We start from the raw sequence: 21177 nt of genomic DNA, 5'->3' as shown, positions 1-21177 counted from the left end.
GGGCTTCATTTTGTTTGGGCAAAATAGGTTCCCAAACCGAATCACGAACCTAACCACAAACCAGCCCAGTTCGTGTTTCTTTCTGGTTCATGGTTTGGTTCGTGTCCATCTCTAGCTGGAACATGTCTTGAGGAGGGCCACCAAGATGGCAGAAGGTGTAGAACGCAACCCCATGAAGAAGGATTGAGGGAGGTGAGTACGTTTAGCCTGCAGAAGCAACCGTTTGCAGATTGTGGGACTGGCGTTGCGTGTCGCCGAGCGGCTCTTGACTTCAGGCCAACACATGCTGGTTGAAAGAACCTCCCAAAGGTTCTCTCCTTAACAGCCCTGCTCCAGCTTTGCAGAATAAAGACTGTAGTGACCCCTATTGAGTCGGTTTATTGGGTTGGCAGGATAACCACCCCGAAATGTTTGGAAGGCTGCCACTAATAAGTGGAGATCAAGCTGGTTTTCTGCAGCTCCAGAGGGTAGGACTTAAATGAGTGGAAGCAAATGGCGAGAAATGGCTAATGTTTAGACGACAGAGTGGACAACGTCCACATGTGGTGGACTCTCCTTTGTAGGAGGCTTTTAGAAGGTCATACACATTAGAACACTGTTCTCCTCTAACCTAAGGCATTCCAATGTTCCCAGAATGCCAATACATCCACGTCGGCATGGATAGCCCACAGTGTGACACAAAAGTAGGAGACTGCAGGGCATTGAGATAGGGTTGTCCACTGCTTTGAATAATTATCAACAATCACGTCGCCAAAATGAATCTAAATGGGAAGAGAGTACCAACGGATGTGTATTGTTCATGGAGTCCCCAGGGCATCTTTTGTATGTAAATTGTCTTTCTGTATGTGAATTGTCCATGGTTAATGATGCTCTGGGGACAATGGCTGGCTCTCGCTCAGCATTTTTCAAGCTAGAGTGGCCCAACTGAGAGCCGTTGAGTGATGGGTCCTTGAATTGATTCGGTGTGCGCTCTGTGATTCTTCCCAGCTTCTGTGCATGCACAGGATTGGGCTGAGGGTACCTCAGGACCGAGCAGGGAGAATTTGGGGGGATAGGAACCAACACCCACACCTTTCCGAGGGTGGACCTAGATCTCTTGAGTTGGAGTCATTCCAGTAAGCCTGTAGCGTACGCCGCTGGGGGTCAACTTTTAGCTGAGAAAAATAAGAATTCTGTTCAACACATTGGGGAACAAACTGGTCTCGTTCATGCCTCCTGCCTGAAAAGTGTCGTTTGGAATGCAGGCATCCTTTCGATTCTGCTCTTCTTCCATTTTTTGCCATGCAGTTTCTGCCTTTGAAAAATCACAGACAAAGCTGCAATTTTTAAAAAAAAACTGCAGGAGGCATTTATAAAGAGGCAGAAATCGGGTTTGCTCTAAATGTATGCAAACTCGCACAGTTTGAGAGAGCTTGCTGAACGAGGGGAGCCAACGTGTGCTGGGAAGGGGAGCAAAAATATGGACAAATCAGGCAGAAGACCTTGGACAGATGGGACTCTTTTTTCATCCGGGGAAAGGAGATCCTGGATTCAACCCATCCACTGTTTTCTTTTCTTTTTCAGGCTACGGCAATGCATTCGGACTGCTTCCTCAAGAAGGAGCAAGAAGCCTGCTCGGAGATGATCCAGAAGCTGACCTCTTTAATCCCGCTCAACGAATCCTCTCCAGGTACAGTCTGGGACACAGACCTAACTCAAAACTCTTGCCTTGCCTTTGATCCTCCAGGGTAGAGTCTCAAGAGTTCTGCTAAGGAAGGAAGGACCGAGGAAGCTAAGTAGATAAATAGTAGAATGCTGGTCAAGTGCCAGAATGGCTGGAGAGCTCAGTGGTTTAGGTCTTCAGAGCCAGGAGTTCGAATTTCCCACTGTGCCCCTTTGATAGGGGCTGGAGACCGTGATCCATAGGGTCCCTTCCAGCTCTGTAGTTCTTAGATGATGATGATGATGATGATGATGATGATGATGATGATGATGATGATGATGATGATATCATCATTAAGACCTGCAGCTCCAAGTGGCGATGGCGGTGACAATACCAAGACCTTGGAGGACGCACCGGTTTTAAAAGTTACTTCCATGGGCTGCCTCTCCCAGCATTCCCAGACAGATTCCTCTAGCCAGCTCCCAGAATCCCCCCACCTAGAATCCCAGTGGGTTTCCAGAACCTTCCGACCTGTTCTCAGAATCCTGCCCCCTTCCAGTCGACTCCCGGAATCTTCCAGCCAGAATCTCAGTTGGTTCCCAGAGTCCCTCACCCGCTTCCCAAATTTGTCCAGCCCGCGTGGCCAGCGACCATGCCGTGGCCATTGCTGACTGGGAAGACGGTGCGGGTGATGGCTTTTAAAAATCAGTAACTTTTTCCGAGCTCCTGCAGACGGTCTTATCATCGAAGGACATCACTGAAGTAGTTACAGGAGCAGGTGGAACAGCAAAATTAGAGGATATTTCTTGGGATTTTGGGACATTCTCACGGTCGATGACCCACTGCTGTGGGATTTAGCAACCATGAGTGATTACGAACTGTCGAGGAGCTAAGTTGCAATTAATTACATACAGCCGAGACTGCGGCTGAGGGAAATACTGCCATATATGCAACTACTTTGATCTTCATTTATATCCTCCGGCAGTGAATCCAGACAGCTCTTTGGGCGATCCCTTCGCACGTGTGTGTGTGTGTGTGTGGAATTGTGAATAATTTTCCAGGAGCTGAGAACTTGGAATAATTACCTCATGAGGAAATGTTCTTGAAGGACTCAAAATCTTGGCTAATAAAGGGATGGACCCACTAATTCTTGGTTAGACTCATGGACCTTTCTGCCTTCTTGGAACTGAGATTAATTATTTGGGGGAAATGGGTTCCAGGACTTCAGAGGTCAACCTCCACCATAAATGGGGTGTCTGAGGAGACCAACATCCGCCCTCTTCCTCCTTCTGACCTTGCCCACTCCTGCCTTCAACTCCCGTCTCCCTTATATTCCTTCTGTCTAAAGAGATTTTGCTCCCTCATGTGTCGGCCCTGGTGCTCGCAAGAGCGCTTATTGGTTTTGCGGCCCTTCTCACCCCTTCTCTCGTTGCTGGCTGAAAGAGTGGAAAGCTTATTAAATGAGGCAGCTGGGGAGGCCGAGGTTGCGCGTTCCTTGTTTTGCAGAGAAGAAAAGAGACAGAGCACGCACGTCCTTTACAGAGGCAGGAGCCAGAAGGGCAGAACGGGCACGGAATGCAAAACCAGACTTGTATCTCATGGAATCTCTGAGCAGCCAAGATGGAGGGGGACGTGGGCCACCTCAAGCAGGTCATCTTGGCAGAGTTGGAGGGGGCATTGCCTCAGGCGGCAGAGCGGTGAGGGTAGCAAATGCCCCATCCTTTGCCATCACCCCAGGAGTGCGTTGGCTGGCTTAGGAAGAGCCGTTCTGCTGTGAACCACTCTCTAAATAATCATCATGCCATCAAGTCAGTTCCAACTTCTGGTGACCCCTTTCGGTGTTTTCTAGGCAGATAGTACTCAAGGTGCTTTACCCTTCCCTTCCACTAGGGGCGCCCTAGAGCCATGCAGCTTGCCCAAGGGTACACAGGCTGGCTCTGTTCGTAGGAGTCCCAGTGGGGGAATCGAACTCCCAACCTCTGGCTCCACAGCCAGAGACCTATCCAGCCAGAGTAATCCTATACCATCAATTCCATTCTGACGGAATGGTGATCCTTTCCAGGGCTTTCCATGTAAGAGAGTACTCAGAAGTGCTTTACCATTCCCTTCCTCTGGGATGGTGCAGCTTGCCCAAGGCTACACAGGCTGGCTTTCCTTGCAGGAGGTCCAGTTGGGGGAAATCAAACTCCCATCCTCAGCAGCCAGAGACCTAACTCCCTAGCTTATCTTGCTATCTCCAGTCTATAAAACAAGATGCTTTTTTTTAGTGCCTTGTGCACTTCAGAAGATCACCCCTTGCCTCCAGATTATATACGGACCCGGGAACTAACGCAATCGAGTGGGGTTATTGCTTCTCCGGCACCGTTAGTCATGCAAGAAGCAACCAGGTCGACTATTTTGCAGTTCCCACTGAGGGGGTGACTTGCCTGGCTAGAAACACTGCATCCCGGTGATGCTGAAACAGCAATTCTGGCTCCCTGGGAGGTTGAAGAGGGCTAGCTAAGGAGCCCGTGACATGCTGAGCCCAGTTGGGATTACAGTTCTAGCAAAGATAAAAGCTTATTTTGCTTCCTGAGCTCAGCAAATGTGGCCACGTGAACAGCTGCTAAGGGACGCATCCAGCCCTCAGGTATCCACCCTTAGGCTCAATGAAGGAAAATCGCCGAACTGACACACACACCCTTTCCTTTGCTTGGTGCACAATCACAGCTTCAACCTCCATTTTGGAATTTGAGCGCTGTCAGTAGAATCCTAGAACGATGGGGTTGGAAGGGGCCTAGAAGGCCATCAAGTCTGACCCCCTGCTCGAGGCAGGAATCCAACTCAAAGCAAATCTGACAGATGGTGGTCCGGTTTTCTCTTGAAGGCCTCTAGCGTTGGAGTGCGCACCACCTCCCCCTGAGGTTGTCCTACTGCTCTAACAGTTAAGACATTTTTCCTGATATTCAGCCTAAATCTGGCTTCCTGGAACTTGAGCCCATTATGATGTGTCCTCCACACTGGGATGATCAAGAACAGATCCTGCCCCTCCGGTGTTCCACTATCTTCCATTTATTTGAAGAGTGCTGTCCTATCTCCCCTCAGTCTTCTTTTCTCCAGGCTAAACAAGCCCAGTTCTTTAAATCTTTCCTCCTAGGGCTTGGTTTCCAACCCCCTGATCCTCGTTGTTGCCCTCTACTGAACTTCTTCTAATTTGTTGGCATCCTTCTTGAAGTATAGTGTCCAGAACTGGACACAGAACTCTAGATGAGGCTTAACCAGTGCTGAATAGTAGGGGACTAGTAACATAAAGCTTATTGAACATACGACTGAACATATGACTGCTTCTTCTTGATATGGCCCTTCAGCTTCTTCCCCCAGGCCTCCTGGTTCTGCCCCCACCCTGGCCACTCACTCAGGACTGTCCCACTAAGGACTGAACAGAAACACTGGGCAGGAGGGGAGCTCGGCGTGGCTCTGCATTTCGTGATAACGAAGGGAGCGCATATATTCTCACCGTGCCCTTCTGCAAGAGCAGAGGCGCACGTGGAGGACATAATTGCAGCTCCTGTCCTGCCAGAGGGGCCGAGGGAAATAAGAACAGCTTGCCGAAGGTCCTTGGAAGGACAGGAGATTGATGAGGCCGTGGAAGCCAAGGGGCCGCGCGAGCGGCAGTTCTCTCACCACTGCAGGCAGAGAAGTGAGGTACCATCTCGCTCCAGAGCGTGAAACGTTTTTCCAAAGTGCTCGTCTGCGAATTCGTCTCTCCCTCAGCACTTGGGAAAAGCAAGATTGCCGATCGTCTCTCTTCCCCCATCATCCAGCCATTTCCCCGTCGTTTGCTGATTTTATTGTTTAGAATGAAATCAATGCACGGGGGGGGGGGCTCGCTTCGACTGATTTGCTTTTTGGTAGGCTGTGTCTTTTCAGCAAGCAGATTGGCATCGAATTTAGTCAGGTAAAGGTTCCCCTTGACGTTTAGTCCAATATTGTCCTACTCTAGGACGCGGTGCTCATCCCCGTCTCCAAGCCATAGAGCCAGTGTTTGTCCGTAGACCGTTTCCGTGGTCACATGGCCAGCATGAAAAGACACGGAATGCTGTGACCTTCCCACTGAGGTGGTACCTGTTTATCGACTCACCTTTTTACATGCTTTCGAACGGCTAGGTTGGCAGGAGCTGGGACAAGCGACGGGAGCTCCCTCCGTCATGTGGATTCGATCTTATAACGGCGGGTCTTCTGACCCTGCAGCACAAAGGCAGAAAATGATGGTGGACGTGCAGGAGGGCGAACATGATAAACATTCATCACAGTTTGGAAATACAGTCTGGACTACAAGGCCCAGAATACCCCCAGGAGATGGGAGGACGTTTGGGCATGAACCAAGGTGTGGATCGATGGACTGAATCCACAGGTGATGCCAGGGAACCCCAGATTCCTTGCCCCACCTCTTCCTGTGGGCGCTCACGCAGAGGAAGTGGTGGGGCAGGAAATCCAAAACACCCACGCAACACCTGTGGATCTGATCCACTGAACCATGCCAGCGCACGGTTCATCCCCATCTCTAGCTCATCATATAAATGTGTGGAGAGAGTTTGTTTGCTTGGTCGTGTGTTGCTTTAATCTTGATTATTGTTGAATTTTATGTCATGATCCTGTAAGCTCCCCAAAGACGTGGCCCGGCCACTCGATGGGTGGGGTAAAAATGTAAATAAATAAATAAACAAACACGGTGCGACTGGGGAGCGGGGCAAAAAGCACAAAACCAGGATGCAGTAGGGACCCCCATATTCATTGGGGATTGGTTCCAAGTCCGCCGTGGATACTGAAAACCGTGGATAATAGTGGATATATATTGAAGAAAAAAGGAGAAAAGGGAAAGGGAAAAAAAATCAAGGGAAAAATCATTTTTACATGTATTACCAGAACCAGCCACTAATAAGTATTCATAACATGGTCTCTGGCTCCCTCTAGTGGCCATTCTGTTAATAAATGTGAAACTATTTTTTCTCCTTTTTTTCTTTTAATATTTTTCATATTTTCAGACTATGGATAAGTGAAACCGTGGATACTGATTCCATGGAGACAGGGGCCCTACTGTATATAACCTTAAAGTTTTGACGGCTAGCCACAATGCTTTGGGAGAGGCATTTTTTAAACCACCTTTTAGCATTGGGGGAAAAAAACTGCCCCAAATCAGGAAAAGATCTGGGAGACATTTCTGGGATATTTTAGAAGGATTCGGTTCTATGGCAAGGGCTAATGTTCTCTGCCGTCTGATGTCACACCCAGCGTGCAATGTTTCTGCTTTGGGGGTCCTCATTGACTCCTTTTAGAGATAGCCCGAAAGGCTGGTCTCGTCGGCAAACTCTTTAACAGTTGGGGGGATTGGGTATCAGAGTTAGGAGTTAGGCAATGGCGATCCTGGAATGCCGACAGGAGTTTAAGATCATCATCTTAGATCTACAGGGCTGGAAGGGACCCTCTGGGATCATCCAGTCCAGCCCTTGTCAAGGAGGCTCAGATGGGGGGAATCGAACTCCCAACCTCTGGCTCCACGGCCAGATTCCTAAACCACTAAGCTATCCAGCAGTTCCATCACTGTTGTAACTGGGTCAAAGAATTCCTAATTTAATGTCTCCCCCAAAGTGAACGTACAACGTTTTGGGGACCAAGCAGAAAATGAAGTTTCTCCAATCTAGAACATGGATGTCGTCTTTTATTTATTCATCCATACTTTTGTACTGTATATACATGGAGATATTGTGTCTGGTAGAGCAGTAGCAACTCTTGGAAAAAGAACCCAACAGCTGTTCTGACTCACAAAGAGAATAGTAAATGTTGTTCCAAGAGCAGAAACCTGATGAGATACAAATGGTGTGACAGGAACTTGGAAAAGCCTAACTTCTAACATTCCAGATATAATCAGTTTCCAGATAAAATTGTTGTACCCATATGTCGTTTTACTTCCAAGGCATGTTTCTTTGTCCATTGATGGTCCCTGAACCCCCATAGAGCCCCCTCCTCAGCAGAGACAAGTAAAATGAAATCCTGTCCCATAAAGTTGTCCCTTTACAAACCAGGCTTTTTGACCTTTGCAATTCAAGATTCTCAGTGCTCCACTGGAGGGGCAGTGTGGTCTAATGGTTACACTACTGAACCAAAACTTTGAGGTGACCTATTACTAGTTCACACAGTTTAGTAATGCAAAATCTGTTCCTTATGACAACTTTACATCCAGCAGGAATGTTGTTTGAATTGTATTTTGGCACTGCAATTCTTTTAGTGTTCATTTTCAGCTTTACTTTAATATTGGATATTAATAGTTCATAATCAGTACCGCAATCTGTTCCTGGTCTTGCTTTGGCTGTGAAAGTACAGCTTCTCCATCTCCTGCTTCCAATTACATAATCTATTTGATTCCTATATGTATATAGAAATCCATGTAATTATTTCTAGATTAATTCTATATTACATAGAGATCAATGTCACTGGAATTGATTCACACAGAAATCAGTTCCAGTTACACAGTCTATTTGATTTCTATATTGACCATCTGGAGATGTCCATGTGTACAACCGTCTTGTCCATGTGTACGAGAGCAACTTGATAGCACAAACCAACAACAACAAGTCCACTAGAAACTCTCTGTGTTCAAGGCTTAAGGTGAGCAGTGTGCTGTCACGGGAGAGCCACCACCTTCTGTTGCACGGTTTTAAATTCCTCTAGTTGTGCAGCAGACTAAAAATGTGTCATCACTTACTGTACCATTGAACAGGTCAAACAGCAAACTGACAAACACAACTGCTTTCATCGACAGACGTCCGCAAACTGAGAGGAGGAAAAAGTACTCAGCAGAGAGGTGGGGTTCTCTTTGAAATAAGAGTCAGGAAAGTAACGATTGGTTGGTGCTGGGTAGATTGACAGTCAACCCAACCAAGAAAGGTTCTTCCCAGGCCAAACCTACTAAAGGGAGTATGTGAGGTTGCAACAACAACAACAACAGCAGCAGCAGCAGCAGCAACAACAACAACAACAACAACAACAACAACAACAACAACAACAACAACAACAACAACAACAACAAACATCCAACACATTCTTCACCACCACTTGATGCCTTTGAATTGTGGTGCTGGAGGAGGCTCTTGAGAATCCCCTGGACTGCAAGGAGAACAAACCTATCAGTTCTAAAGGAAATCAACCCTGAGTGCTCACTGGAAGGACAGATCCTGAAGCTGAGGCTCCAGTACTTTGGCCATCTCATGAGAAGAAAAGAGTCCTTGGAAAAAACCCTGATGTTAGGAAGGTGTGACGGCAAGAGGAGAAGGGGACGACCGAGGATGAGATGGCTGGACAGTGTCTGCGAAGCAACCAACATGAACCTGACACAACTCCAGGAGGCAGTAGAAGACAGGAGGACCTGGCGTGCTCTGGTCCATGGGGTCACGAAGAGTCGGACACGACTAAACGACTAAACACAAGAGACTGGTCTTTTCCACTCACTTTGGGTTGTAGTCCCAGAAAACCCCATCTTGACACTCACACGCCATTGATGGGCACATTTTAAGAGCTTCGCACCCACGTAACCTCTCTGTCTTCAGCTATCTTTTCAACGTCTAGGAGAGCTCAAGAGGGTGCGAAAGCATCCAGAGGCGCCCGTAGACGGTGTGAGACGGAGCGTGTCAAGACTGACTCTTCTCAGGGTAGTGTTGCTTGGGAATCCAGCCCAAAAACTCTACCTATTACCAGCACAAGTCAACGTGCACCCTAAGAGGAAGTGGGAAAAGAACTTTGATTGGTCTCGGAGATGCTCCAGAGAAAGTAGGAAAAGCTCGCCCTGAGCACCGAGGGCTAAATGGAATGGTTTAGTCCCATCTCAAGTAGACCCACTCAATCAATGGGATATACGAAATGTTGGCTTAATAAGTCACATCCATTCATTGGTTTGTTGGTTTATTCAATGCCGTTGCTCTAGGTGATACTCACCGTTGGATTTTGCCCAGAAAAACCATCCAGTGATGGGGGGGGGGGGAGCGGGAGTAACTTGGACCGAATTGAAAAGTCTGCTTTCCCCCCCTCCCCCAGAGAAGAGATCCCAGCCTTTCAAAATACCCATTTTCTCATGGTGTGAAATATTTTGCAAAGGAAATGACTTGGCGCCGGCCTTACACCTTCTTAGATGCTATTGAGGGACCTCAAAAGGAGAGCTTTTCACAGCCCTGAGAGAAAAACGGGCTTCACGAATAAAGCGCCCTAGAGAAGGACGTCCTGCGGCTGGCGAAGTCGAGGAATAGATTTCGAAGGAAGCAGACAAAGCTTCTCTCGTCTGTTCATTGTGCGGTTTACTCAACAAGGTTTACCTGTTTGCACCTGCCTGATTTGGTGCCTATGAGCTGGACGTGCAAATTTAATGAGTTTAATGCAAATAAATTGCTCGGTCATCAGATGTATACGAACAACTGCCCAGAAGATTACAGAACCGGTACCTTCATCCAAATGGCTAGACAAATCCTACCCTTTTAAACTCACAAGGCTTCTTTGTTTAGAAGAAATGATGCCGTCGGAAAACAGTCAATGGCCTCTCCCTTTCATTTAATTTCAAGATTGTCACAAAAGGCCAGTCTCTCTGCAAACTTTCCGTCAGTTCGTCTCAATTTTGGTGCACAGGATTCAGACGAAACCCAAAGTCCGGGTCAAACGAGGCCATTTCAGACTGGTGTTGGTACGCCCTGAGGCTTCCTTTCTAAGAGCCCGATGCCACGCCAAAGACACCCCCCCCATTTAAACCGAGCTTTTCGTGTTTTGCACCCATTTAAATGTGGATGTTTACACAAGGCATGTTGCACACACAGATTAATTTTGAAGGAATTTTTTTCTTCTTCTGCGTGGCAGAAAACCGGTCCAGATATTTGAATTTCTACATCTTGATCTGTGGTTTGAGACATAGACAAGATGGCAGAACACAAAGTTTGGTCCGGCCATTGTTGTGTTTAGAGGAGAGGGTGTGGAATTGATTTTTTTTTTGACATGTCCTAAAAGAACATCATTAAGAAGTAACATGACTTATTACTTCCTAAAAAAAACTTTTTTTAAAAAAAATTAAATTTTTGTAAATAATTTTTTTCAACACTTCTTTGTTGGGACGAACATGCCTCCTTGATGTAGGTAACTCTGTCTATGGCTTCCTTTCACTTTCTTGGGTTAAAACAGGAGAGACGTGATCCTCATGGTCTTGCACATAAAGCATTTCTCATTCTGAAGCGGGGAAAAAGGGGGCTTTGCTCTCACGACACATCCCAAGTTTTTGAAGAGCGACTTGCCCTCCGGCTTTTCTTTTTCGGTTGCTGTGTTTCAGATCCGATAGGCGCTCTTTCTCTTTTCAAAAAGTCTCCCAGCAAAGAGAATGCCAAATGTTCAAGGCAGGCCACCCCGTTCAGCCCTCAAAAGGATGAGAACAAAGGAGTTTGGGGATGGAGGGAGGAGCAGGCTGTCCGGTTGGAAGGATCCGAGGCCCCGTCTCCTAGGTTTTGATCATTTCTGTGTTTTGGCAGATGATGGAGAGTGACATTTCCATAGGTGACAAAGAGCCGTCTGTCTCTAGGTACTTGCTCTCTGTTTGGTCAAGACCCTGCAGGGAGTTTGTTATTTATTTATTGGTTGGTTTGTTTAGACTTATAGCCTGCCCATTTAGTGAACAAGCTTTTACTCTGGGCAGCTTCCAAAAAAAACTGCATGAGTATAAAATCAGAATTTTTTTTAAAAAAATTAACATATAAAAAGAAAAAATGCTCATGAAATCTCTAGTTTTAAACGAGTTTTAAATGACCCATTTTCAACCCTTCCTTCCTTCCTTCCTTCCTTCCTTCCTTCCATCCATCCATCCATCCATCCATCCATCCATCCATCCATCCATCCATCCATCCATCCATCCATCATCTGCTCGCCCCTTCCTTCCTTCCATAAATCCATCATCTGCTCCTTCCTTCCTTCCTTCCTTCCTTCCTTCCTTCCTTCCTTCCTTCCTTCCTTCCTTCCTTCCTTCCTTCCTTCCTTCAGTCCGTCCGTCCGTCCGTCTGTCATGTGAAAATCCACTACTCTGGGTGGTTGTAGCAAACAACAGACAAAAAAAAGCAAAAAGCAAACCAAACAAACCTTCCCACCCACCCAAATAAAAAGGCACAAACAACTAACAGACTCAGACAAAAGCCTAAATAACTGAATAAATCATAAGTAATGGTGACATCCCTATGGGATAGAACTAAAATGTGTGCAGATTTTCCTAGAGATAAGCAAGTGAGAGAGAAAGAGAGCTCTTTGCATTGCTATAGTTTTTAGGAAGTAGAATGGGATGTGTACTTAAGAATTTTTTTCTCATTGCTGTTAGGCAGCTGCAGATCTCAATCCAGCCAACCAAGATCCTGTGTGCCTGAAATTTGTGCTGTCATGAGAGATTTGAGGGGGTTAATTAGTCTTTCTAGCTCTTTACTGTCTTAGTGCTGTACTAGTGTCAGGTCATTTTTATGTCCACTCAAAGCATGCAGCAATTGTTGGTGGGATGTTTCCAAGACAGGGGAAGCTACTGACTCTAGTTTTTTTTTTGGGGGGGGGGTGAATCCTCTTCAAGTTTTAGTCTTAACTTTTTGCATGAACTACCCAAGGAGCTGAACCTATGGGGTGATGGGGTTCAAGATGTGGGGTAGTTCCTGAAAGGTTCAAACTCTCCCTCCAGTTTTGTGAACCTGGAGTCACCAGCATACCTGATCTAAGCAACGTCTGTAGTTGATTAGAATATATATACTTGTTAGTAAACTTGAGTTTCTGTACTATCTAGACCATGATTGTTTTATCAACAACCCTCCTTCTTCTTTTCTATAGGATGCCAAGGGATGTGGGATAACATCACATGCTGGAAGCCTGCCTTTGTGGGTGAAGTTGTCTATGTTAAATGTCCAGCAATCTTCACAATGGTGAACTTGGATTATGGTAATACTTTGCTATCTAGTCCTTTACTGTATTAATGTTGCATTAGTGTCAAACAAAAAGCCTGTTCACAATCAGATCTTGGATATAATTAACAACTTATACCTACATTTCTGTTCAATTAACATTCCATCCATCCATCCATCCATCCATCCATCCATCCATCCATCCATCCATCCATCCATCCATCCATCCATCCATCCATCCATCCATCCATCCATCCATCCATCCATCCATCCATCCATCCATCTATTTTATATACACCAGTCTCCTAAAGGACCCAGATCAGCTTACATTTTCTTAAGTTAGAGAAAAGAGAGAGAGAGAGAGAGCTATTTGCACTGCTTTATTTATTAGGGAGACAGGGGACAGATTGTATTTGTCTTCAGTGTGGACAGGATGGTCCCTCTCGAATTGGCCTTCTCAGCCACACTAGATGCTGTTCCAAGTCCTCTATTCAGAGCATGTTCCCATAGTCTCTTGAGACTGAAGGATGCCTAATCTGAATCTATTGTTTAAGAAGTCGGGTGCGGTGTGCACTCCAGAATCTTTTTCCCCTTTGCTGTTAGGCAGCTGCAGATCTCATTAGGTTACAGCAGCATTAAAAATAGGACCTCAGCTACCCAAATTTTGTTCCTCTTTGAGGTGTTGGAGGAAAGATGAAAGAAAACTTGTGTGGGCTTTGCTTGCACACTGGAGGTAAAGCAGTAGGTGATGGCACTAAGTTTATTTTCCCCGTTTATGTTCCCCCCCACCACACACTATTCGGAAAAATACAGATGAATACAAATAGTCTAAAGTATTCTGGTACAAATTGAATCAGATGGGTTCGAAATCGAGTCTTGTCACTCATTCCTTTCTAGCAGAGCTTAGTATCATCTAGTTATTTTTTCTTAACTAATTAGGACTGTTTATTAACTTTCACCCAAACTAGGATCAAACTCTATTAACACGATAACATAAATTAATTAGGTCCCAGTTCGTTAAAATTTACCCACAGCTTTAATTATTTTATTTTCGTGTATTTGTTTTGCTGGTTTCATAACCAGCGAGTATGAGAAGAGAGCAGACCAAAGCTAGGAGTTGAAGGGGACCGAATTTTGCCATCAGTAAGAGCGGCCACCATCAACTTCCGTCCAGAAAGTAAACATTCTGTGTAAAGAAAGATTGCCTAGAGGACGACTCGGCTAACATTCTTCGTCGGAGAGATGTCCTTTTCGAAATCTCGGGTGGTGTTTGAACAAAGCTTCGGTGTATTCCTTGAGTCTCAGCCTGTGTTTGTTTAAATGAAGGCCAAGCTCAAGGGTGCAAGACGGGGTCAGAATTGATGCCCGTTTTTAGAGGAACGAATCGTAAAAGCTGGAGGGAAGCGGGGGGGGGAATCATTTCCACAGCTGGCGAGGTGGGACTGATCGATCGATACAGATCGCCGACGTGTTGGTACACTTTCTTATCGGGGCCCTGCTCCTCCACCCGCCCTGATAACCAACATGGGTTGGAGTCTCCATAGCAACGGTTGGGTTCTTTTAAAAATGATGAGTACATTCGCTACCCGTGAGGCCGACGGCTCCTGCAACATCAGTCAAAAAGCAGAGAGAGAGAGAGAGAGAGAGAGAGAGAAGCATTAAGGTGCATTAAGCTGCAATGTTTATTTTGGTTCCTATTGTATGGCTTGGCTTTGTAAGTGCTACCTGAGGTGAGGTTCGAACCCTCAAAATGTAATACCTAGAGCAATGTAAAATAATGTCATGTGAACTCGAGGCCGGTGAAACACTCTGCAAGGCAGGATGGTGCTTGAGGGGAGCCCATGTCCAGATTCTGGAAAGATGAAATTCTTTTCTTCTCATAAAGGGAAGAAGAGGACTGAAAGTTTTGTGTGTCGCTGGGGTCTCGCGCTTTGTTAGAGCCGCTATGGATCCTCCTTGTCAAAGATCACTCCCCTGCTTAAGGCCTGGGACCATGTATGACCACCTCCCTTCATGTTATCTCTTTGATATTTCAGAAATTACATTTGCTCCCTCTAGGGGGCGCAAGTATTCCTTTCAGTCCATTTCCCCTCCTACATGTCTAGATGGGCGGCATTAAATAAATAAATAAATAAATAAATAAATAAATAAATAAATAAATAAATAAATAAATAAATAAATAAATAAATAAATGCGCCATGCTTAAAATAGGTCAGGGGGCTGAACATGGAGTGTCTAGCCTAATCACAGCCCCAAAATGGAAGGATTGGCCATATGGGGTCAAAAGAACTTTGTTCCTCATCTCTTTGACCCCAAATGCAGCTAATCCTAGCCTAATTACTTTTAGGGTATTATGCAGCTAGTTACTTTTGGGGGTAAATTGTAATCTATGCAACTAGTTACTTTTGGAATGATTAGTAATGCAAATAGTAGTTGCAAAGTTGCTTTTAAGTGCAACAAATAACATCTAAGGTACTTAGGTGAAATAAGTAGTCTTAGGTTAATTTCAATGCAGAATCAATGCAGAAAAGAAAGTTCAGTCTAGCGCATGGACATGCAAGGGCTCCCAAGCCACTTTGTTACCCCACAATTCTCCTCCATGGGCAACGCTCCTGGGGTTTGTTTTTTGTTTTACAGGTTAATAAACAGAGCTTGTCTCCGAGGGTCAGAGGGTTTCTTAAAAAGCGAATGAGATAACTAAAATAAGAAAATAGATGTTGGAAGCCTTTTGATATAGGAAAGGCACTGCTTTGTAATGGCGCCACCTGCAGGGCTTTATTCAGAATTGCAAGCGAACCAGGGGAGCCTCCTGTTTTTCTGTATGGCCACTTAAATTGGACAAACCCGAATTCTCCGGTGTGGCTTTACAATGTGAGTACATTCCCATTTCCCTTGCTGCGTAGTCACACCCAACGAGTCTGAGGACGATCCGGTGACTTGCTTCCCGGCTCTGAACTAGAATAACCAGGAGTATTCAGTCTCTCGGCAATTATACACACCGAGAGTCTTGACTTTGATTGCCAGTGCAAAGAAGCGTAAATCCAATTAACTTTCCGGTAGTTTAATGCATCAGCCAAAATCAGGCCAATGAAGAAAGCCCGGAGGCATAATAAGGGGGAACAACGTCCCAGGACGACGTGGAAGTGTCAGTTGGTGGCAACTTTGCCCCTTAAGCAGATGGGAAATTAACATTTTTGAGTGCATGTATTCCACACACTTATGCAAGGCATTTCAAACTTCCTTTAGGGAAGGCTCAATTCTGTTTTTTCCCTCCCTTTTAGCCTTGGGAAAATGAACAAATTAGGATGTTCTTTTTTTCTTTTTTTTAATGATAACGGAGAAGATTTAAGCCATCCCTCTTAAGATGCAGTGTTATATTCAGAATCGGTCCCCTGCCCACTTACACACAAGAAATGTTGCTTACACGGTGGTGAAAAATCCTGTTGCTTAGCGTAGGAAATTGCGCAAGAGTAAGCCCACTGGATCAATGGAATATGGCTCCTGTATACGTTCTGTAGATGGGACGTGGTGGGTAGATGGGACGTGGTGGCACTGTGGGCTAAAACGCAGAAGCCTGTGCTGCAGGGTCGGAAGACCAAACAGTCGTAAGATCGAATCCACGTGACAGAGTGAGCTCCCATCGCTTGTCCCAGCTCCTGCCAACCTAGCGGTTTGAAAGCATGCAAATGCAAGTAGATCAATAGGGACCACCTCGGTGGGAAGGTGACAGCGTTCCGTGTCTAAGTCGCACTGGCCATGTGACCACGGAAGATTGTCTTCGGACAAAATGCTGGCTCTATGGCTTGGAAACGGGGATGAGCACCGCCCCCTAGAGTCGAACACGACTGGACAAAAGTTGTCAAGGGGAATCTTTACCTTTACCTTTACCTTATTGCTGATTCAAACAGACTGACCTATTCGAACTGCGACTTCTTTTAGTGTAACAACGTGTGCTAAATCCCCATTGATTCAGTGGGCCTTCCCTAATGTGGTTTGCCACGCTAAGTGGCAGGATTTTGCCTGATGTTGCATATTATGCATTGAGCATTGTTAGAGATTGATACAAAGCTGCATGCATTTAATTGAGTGTGCCATTTAAAGCCAAGTAGCCTATGATTCTTCCTGGAAAAGACCCTGATGTTGGGCAAGAGTGAAGGCAAGAGGAGAAGGGGACGACAGAGGACGAGAGGGTTGGACAGGGTCACCGAAGCGACCAGCATGAATCTGACCCAACTCTGGGAGGCAGTGGAAGACAGGAGGGCCTGGCGTGCTCTGGTCCATGGGGTCACAAAGAGTCGGACGCGACTTAAAGACTAAACAACAACAAGAAGAATTTTTAAGGCAAATGAATAGAAAACCAAGAATCCATGAAACTCCTGGATAGCTCAGCAGTTGAACTCTTCATCTGTGGAGCCAGAGGTTGGGAGTTCGATTCCCCCTCGGTGCCCCCTTGACAGGGGCTAAATTCAATGATCGAGAGGGTCCCTTCCAGCTCTGCAGGTCTAAGGTTATTATTAGAAACTTACAAAATGCAGAGGACTAGAATAATTCAGTCGCAGAATGAGAAGCTAGAAGTGAAGTTTGTTACAACTAATTATTCAAAATGAAGTGGAGGAGGAAAGTAGGATGAGAAGGATAACAATGACGTGGAGATTTAGTCCCTAGATAAGATTTAGAACCGCACTATGCGAACTTGAATGAGGAGGATGCCTTATAGAGGAAAGGAAAAGAAAAAGTTTTTAAAAAAGACAAAAACGTGGTGGTCCCTTAAAGACTTACTTAAATATTTTTTCATATGAGCTTTCATGAACAAATCTGTTTCATCAGACATAAGAGAAGGAGATATAGCATGGCAAATTTATACATGGGATCAAGGTATAGATAGCGGAATACAGAAATTGTGGTTGGTTGATAAGGAAGTGAGTGTTATATGTTATGATGAATTGTGATGGTCGTGTCTTTGATGAGCAGTTCTCCAGCAGAAGCTTGTGCTGTAAAGAATGTGAGAGCCTCTGTCATAAATCAACAATGGCAGAATAACAAAGGATAACAATGGTAGAGTAACAGGAGTGTTAATTAGATGGGCTGTTTACAGTCCTTGATGAACTTTTCCTGACATCCCCCGGGAAAGAATCAAGAAGGAGAATCCAACTCATTCATTAGCCAAGTAACAATTTGGCTCTCAAATTCAATTGTTAGGAGAGAAAAAAAAGCTAAAGCCAAATCTGAATTATTACAGGGGACTTAGTGACACACACAAACACACTGCTGATGGAGAGGAACATTAAACAGGGCGGTGTTGGGGGAAAATGGAGTAAGATCTGAATCGATTTCAAGTGGAGAACTGTGTGGTTTTAGGAAACCCAGGTACATTTTACAGGCCACCTTGATGTACGGATTAATCTCTTTTTATTTACTGCTCTCTGTTGTGCAACCGTGACACATCTGGATAAAAAAAATCTAACGGTGCACAAGGACATCTAGTGACTAAATGAGGCACTGCCAGTGTTTGGGTCAGATTTGGGGGGGGGACCTGCTTCTCTTTCCTCTTCTCGCCACCTGGTCAGCTGCTGATGAGCCTGCTGGGGAACGGGTTGTAGTTCAACAGGGCAAGCGTGTCCCAAGGGCTTCCATCTTTCCTCCTATTGGAGGGACTGGCTGACTCTGAGAGATGGGGGGGGCGCAGCACCTAAAACAAGGACAGCCGTGGGGGCATTTCTAAAGGTCTCTAGTTGCTGGAGAGAGAGAGACCACCATAGAGTCATAGAGATCAAAGCAGATCTGACAAAGGGTGGTCCAATTGTCCCTTGACAGCCTCCAGGGTTGGAGTGCTCACCACCTCCCCCTGAGGTCATGGGTTCTGTTGTTGTACTGCTCTAATAGTAAGGAAGTTTTTCCTTATATTCAAGCAAAATCTGGCTTCCTGTAACTTGAGTCTATAGTTGCATGTCCTGCACTCAGGGATGATCAGATCCTGCCCCTCCTCTGGATGACCACCTGTCATATATTTGAAAAGTGCTCTCCTGTCTCCCCTCCGTCTTCTTTTCTCAAAGCTAAACTTGTCCAGTTCTTTCAGTCTTTCCTCCCAGATCTTGGTTTCCAGCCCCCATGATCCTCCTTGTCACCCTCTTCCGAACTTGCTCCAGTTTGTTGGCATCCCTCTTGAAGTGCAGTGTGCAGAACTGGACACAGTCTTCTAGAGGAGTCCTAACCAGTGCGAAATAGAGGGGAACGAGGACCTCATGGGATTTGGAGACTATCCTTCTATTAATGCGACCTAAAATAGCATTTGCCTTGTTTGCAGCCACGTCACACTGTTGGCTCATGTTCAGCTTTTGATCTGCAACAACTTCAAGATGCTTCTCACTCCTTGTATTGCTGAGCCACGTCTTCCCCCATCTTGTCACTGGGCATTTGTTGTTATTCCCCCCCCCCCGATGTAGAACTTTGCACTTATCCCTGTTAAATTTCATTCTGTTGTTTGGAAATATAATGCTACATTTTCTTCTTTTCTTCTCCTTCCAGGCTGGGATGTGAATAGCATGGCCTACGCTGAACCAGGTAAGGGTCTGGTATGAGTAGAAACAGCATTTACGTATAACAAATTGCGGTGCGCATCTTGGATGCCTCTTATTTTGGGTGCAAATGGGAAACTCATCCAAAAGATCTTTACTAGGACAAATAAATCAGAGTAGCAGAATCCAGTCCCTTATTATTTCCCCTTTCCATACCCTTGAGTGGTATAATTTCTCTTTCTCTCTCTCTTTAATCAAGGAGTATTTTTCTGTTTGCATTAACCGTTTCCATTCTACCCGAGACCCTAGTATGGCAACTTCCTTCTCGGTGCTAAATTGTCTTGATCAGAGATGTAAATTCTTGTTCGTTGTTTCCTTGCAAGCAAGCGCGAGGAAGCACAGTATCATCATCCTCATTGCATAGGACACTTTAAAAAATCGTCTGTATTCTTCATAAAGCAAGAGAACAAGAAGAAAAATGGCAGAAGCTATGTTTTAGCCGAAATAAAGTAGATTGCGCCAAACAGTAATGGCTCTGCTTTATTGCACGGAGTATTAAGGATTCGATACACAGGAGGGTTGATGTCGTCTTTTTGCAATCGGCCAGTTTTTCTGTGCTCACTTTCTCCATGTGGGCTTTGTTTCTTGAGGGGAAAGGATGCCAGCTTTGTACAGAGACAGTTTGGGCAAATTATGGAAATCCTGGTGAGGAAAAAAAAACACGCTCATTATCTCTCTCTTTCTTGTCTGGAGGCTGGGAATCTTGCGGGGCTTGAAAAGTTCTCCTTAAAGTGTCTTGTCCAGTCGAAATGGCATAAATGGGGAAGACTGAAGTATTTTGCCATTATAGAGCCTATAGATGACAGCGTTTCAGAACAAACCTCTGACTCTTTGGTCAGAATGAGGCAGAAGCTGACACCTGTGAGGGCTAGACATTCATTTATTTCCTTCCTTCCTTCCTTCCTTCCTTCCTTCCTTCCTTCCTTCCTTCCTTCCTTCCTTCCTTCCTTCCTTCCTTCCTTCCTTCGTTCGTTTGTTTGTTTGTTTGTTTGTTTGTTTGTTTGTTTATATTCCACCTTTCTCCTTAAGAAGGACCCAAGGGAACTTACACAATTAAAAGGCAATATTTAAAGGTAAAAGCAGTAGCACAAAAAAAAAAATACAAATACTTCGAAAAGGATCAAACAAATACCACATTAAAAGACAGGAAATAAAAGCAACACATGCAAAGCAGGAAGGCAGAACGACCCATTTAAGATCGCCACCGAGGCGACAATAATAAAGCTAGCTACAAAAGCTCAAACAAATGCCATACAAAAAATAAGCAACACATTCAGAGTATTAAGGTACAACAATCCATTTTCCGTCACTGAGGGAAAGCCTGCTTGGAGAGGACGGTCTTGACCTGCTTGCAGAAGGAGAGCAAAGATGGAGTCAACCTGGCCTCCAGTGGGAGGGAGTTCCACAGTCTAGCAGCAGCCACAACATGTAGGATTAAGTTGCTTGTCTGCAAGAAACAAAGGGGACAGCCAATCAGGAAATGATCTGCAAGGTTATGTCTCGTCAAGCATTAGATTGCATCTCTGTGAATAAGACATTCTCATGCATATTTTTCTCCCACCCATTTTTTTTCCTCCAGGTGATTTGGAGATGCTGAAAAATTCAGACCTCATTTTGGGTAAGAAGAAAGCGACAGGATAATGGCGTCCTTCCCGCCTCCCCTAAACCTGACTCGGGAGAAGGAGAGGAAAGGATTTTGAGCTCAAGCTAAATGGATATTAATTTCCTAATCAATTCTAATTATAGTGGGATGCTTAGCAGCCTATTACTTTGCGTGGTATTATGAAAATGTATTCTCAAGTGCCACCATCTAGTGAGGACACAATTATAAATTATACTTATTGCCGTAACAACAATTACTAAGACACCGGTGAACCCAACCCCCAACCCCCCACCACCCGGCCGTTGGCAGGGGTGCTAGAAGAGTAGGAGACAGTGCGCAATGCGAAATTGCGCACTGCGCCACCACAGGGCTTCTGCAAGGCCCAAAACTTGAATGTGTTCATGCGCTCAGATTCCATGGAATCTTTGG

At 45.4% G+C, this 21177-nt stretch overlaps 1 protein-coding gene across 8 annotated transcripts in view; it reads left to right on the top strand.

Moving 5' to 3' along the window:
* ADCYAP1R1 (ADCYAP receptor type I) overlaps nucleotides 1-21177 on the top strand; it is a 116533-nt gene that overhangs the window by 56870 nt on the left and 38486 nt on the right. For all 8 annotated transcript variants that reach the window (XM_073002814.2, XM_078378304.1, XM_073002812.2 and 5 more), the window contains exons 3-6: nucleotides 1564-1669; nucleotides 12500-12607; nucleotides 19096-19131; nucleotides 20725-20763. In XM_073002814.2, the coding sequence (XP_072858915.2) occupies nucleotides 1564-1669; nucleotides 12500-12607; nucleotides 19096-19131; nucleotides 20725-20763 (289 nt within the window). The remainder of the gene's footprint in view (nucleotides 1-1563; nucleotides 1670-12499; nucleotides 12608-19095; nucleotides 19132-20724; nucleotides 20764-21177) is intronic.

This window comes from Pogona vitticeps, chromosome 6 (assembly GCF_051106095.1).
Source record: "Pogona vitticeps strain Pit_001003342236 chromosome 6, PviZW2.1, whole genome shotgun sequence".
In the NCBI taxonomy this organism is placed as follows: Eukaryota; Metazoa; Chordata; class Lepidosauria; order Squamata; family Agamidae; genus Pogona; species Pogona vitticeps.
Note: the sequence above shows the minus strand (reverse complement) of the source record. Positions and strands in the feature narration are given on the sequence as shown.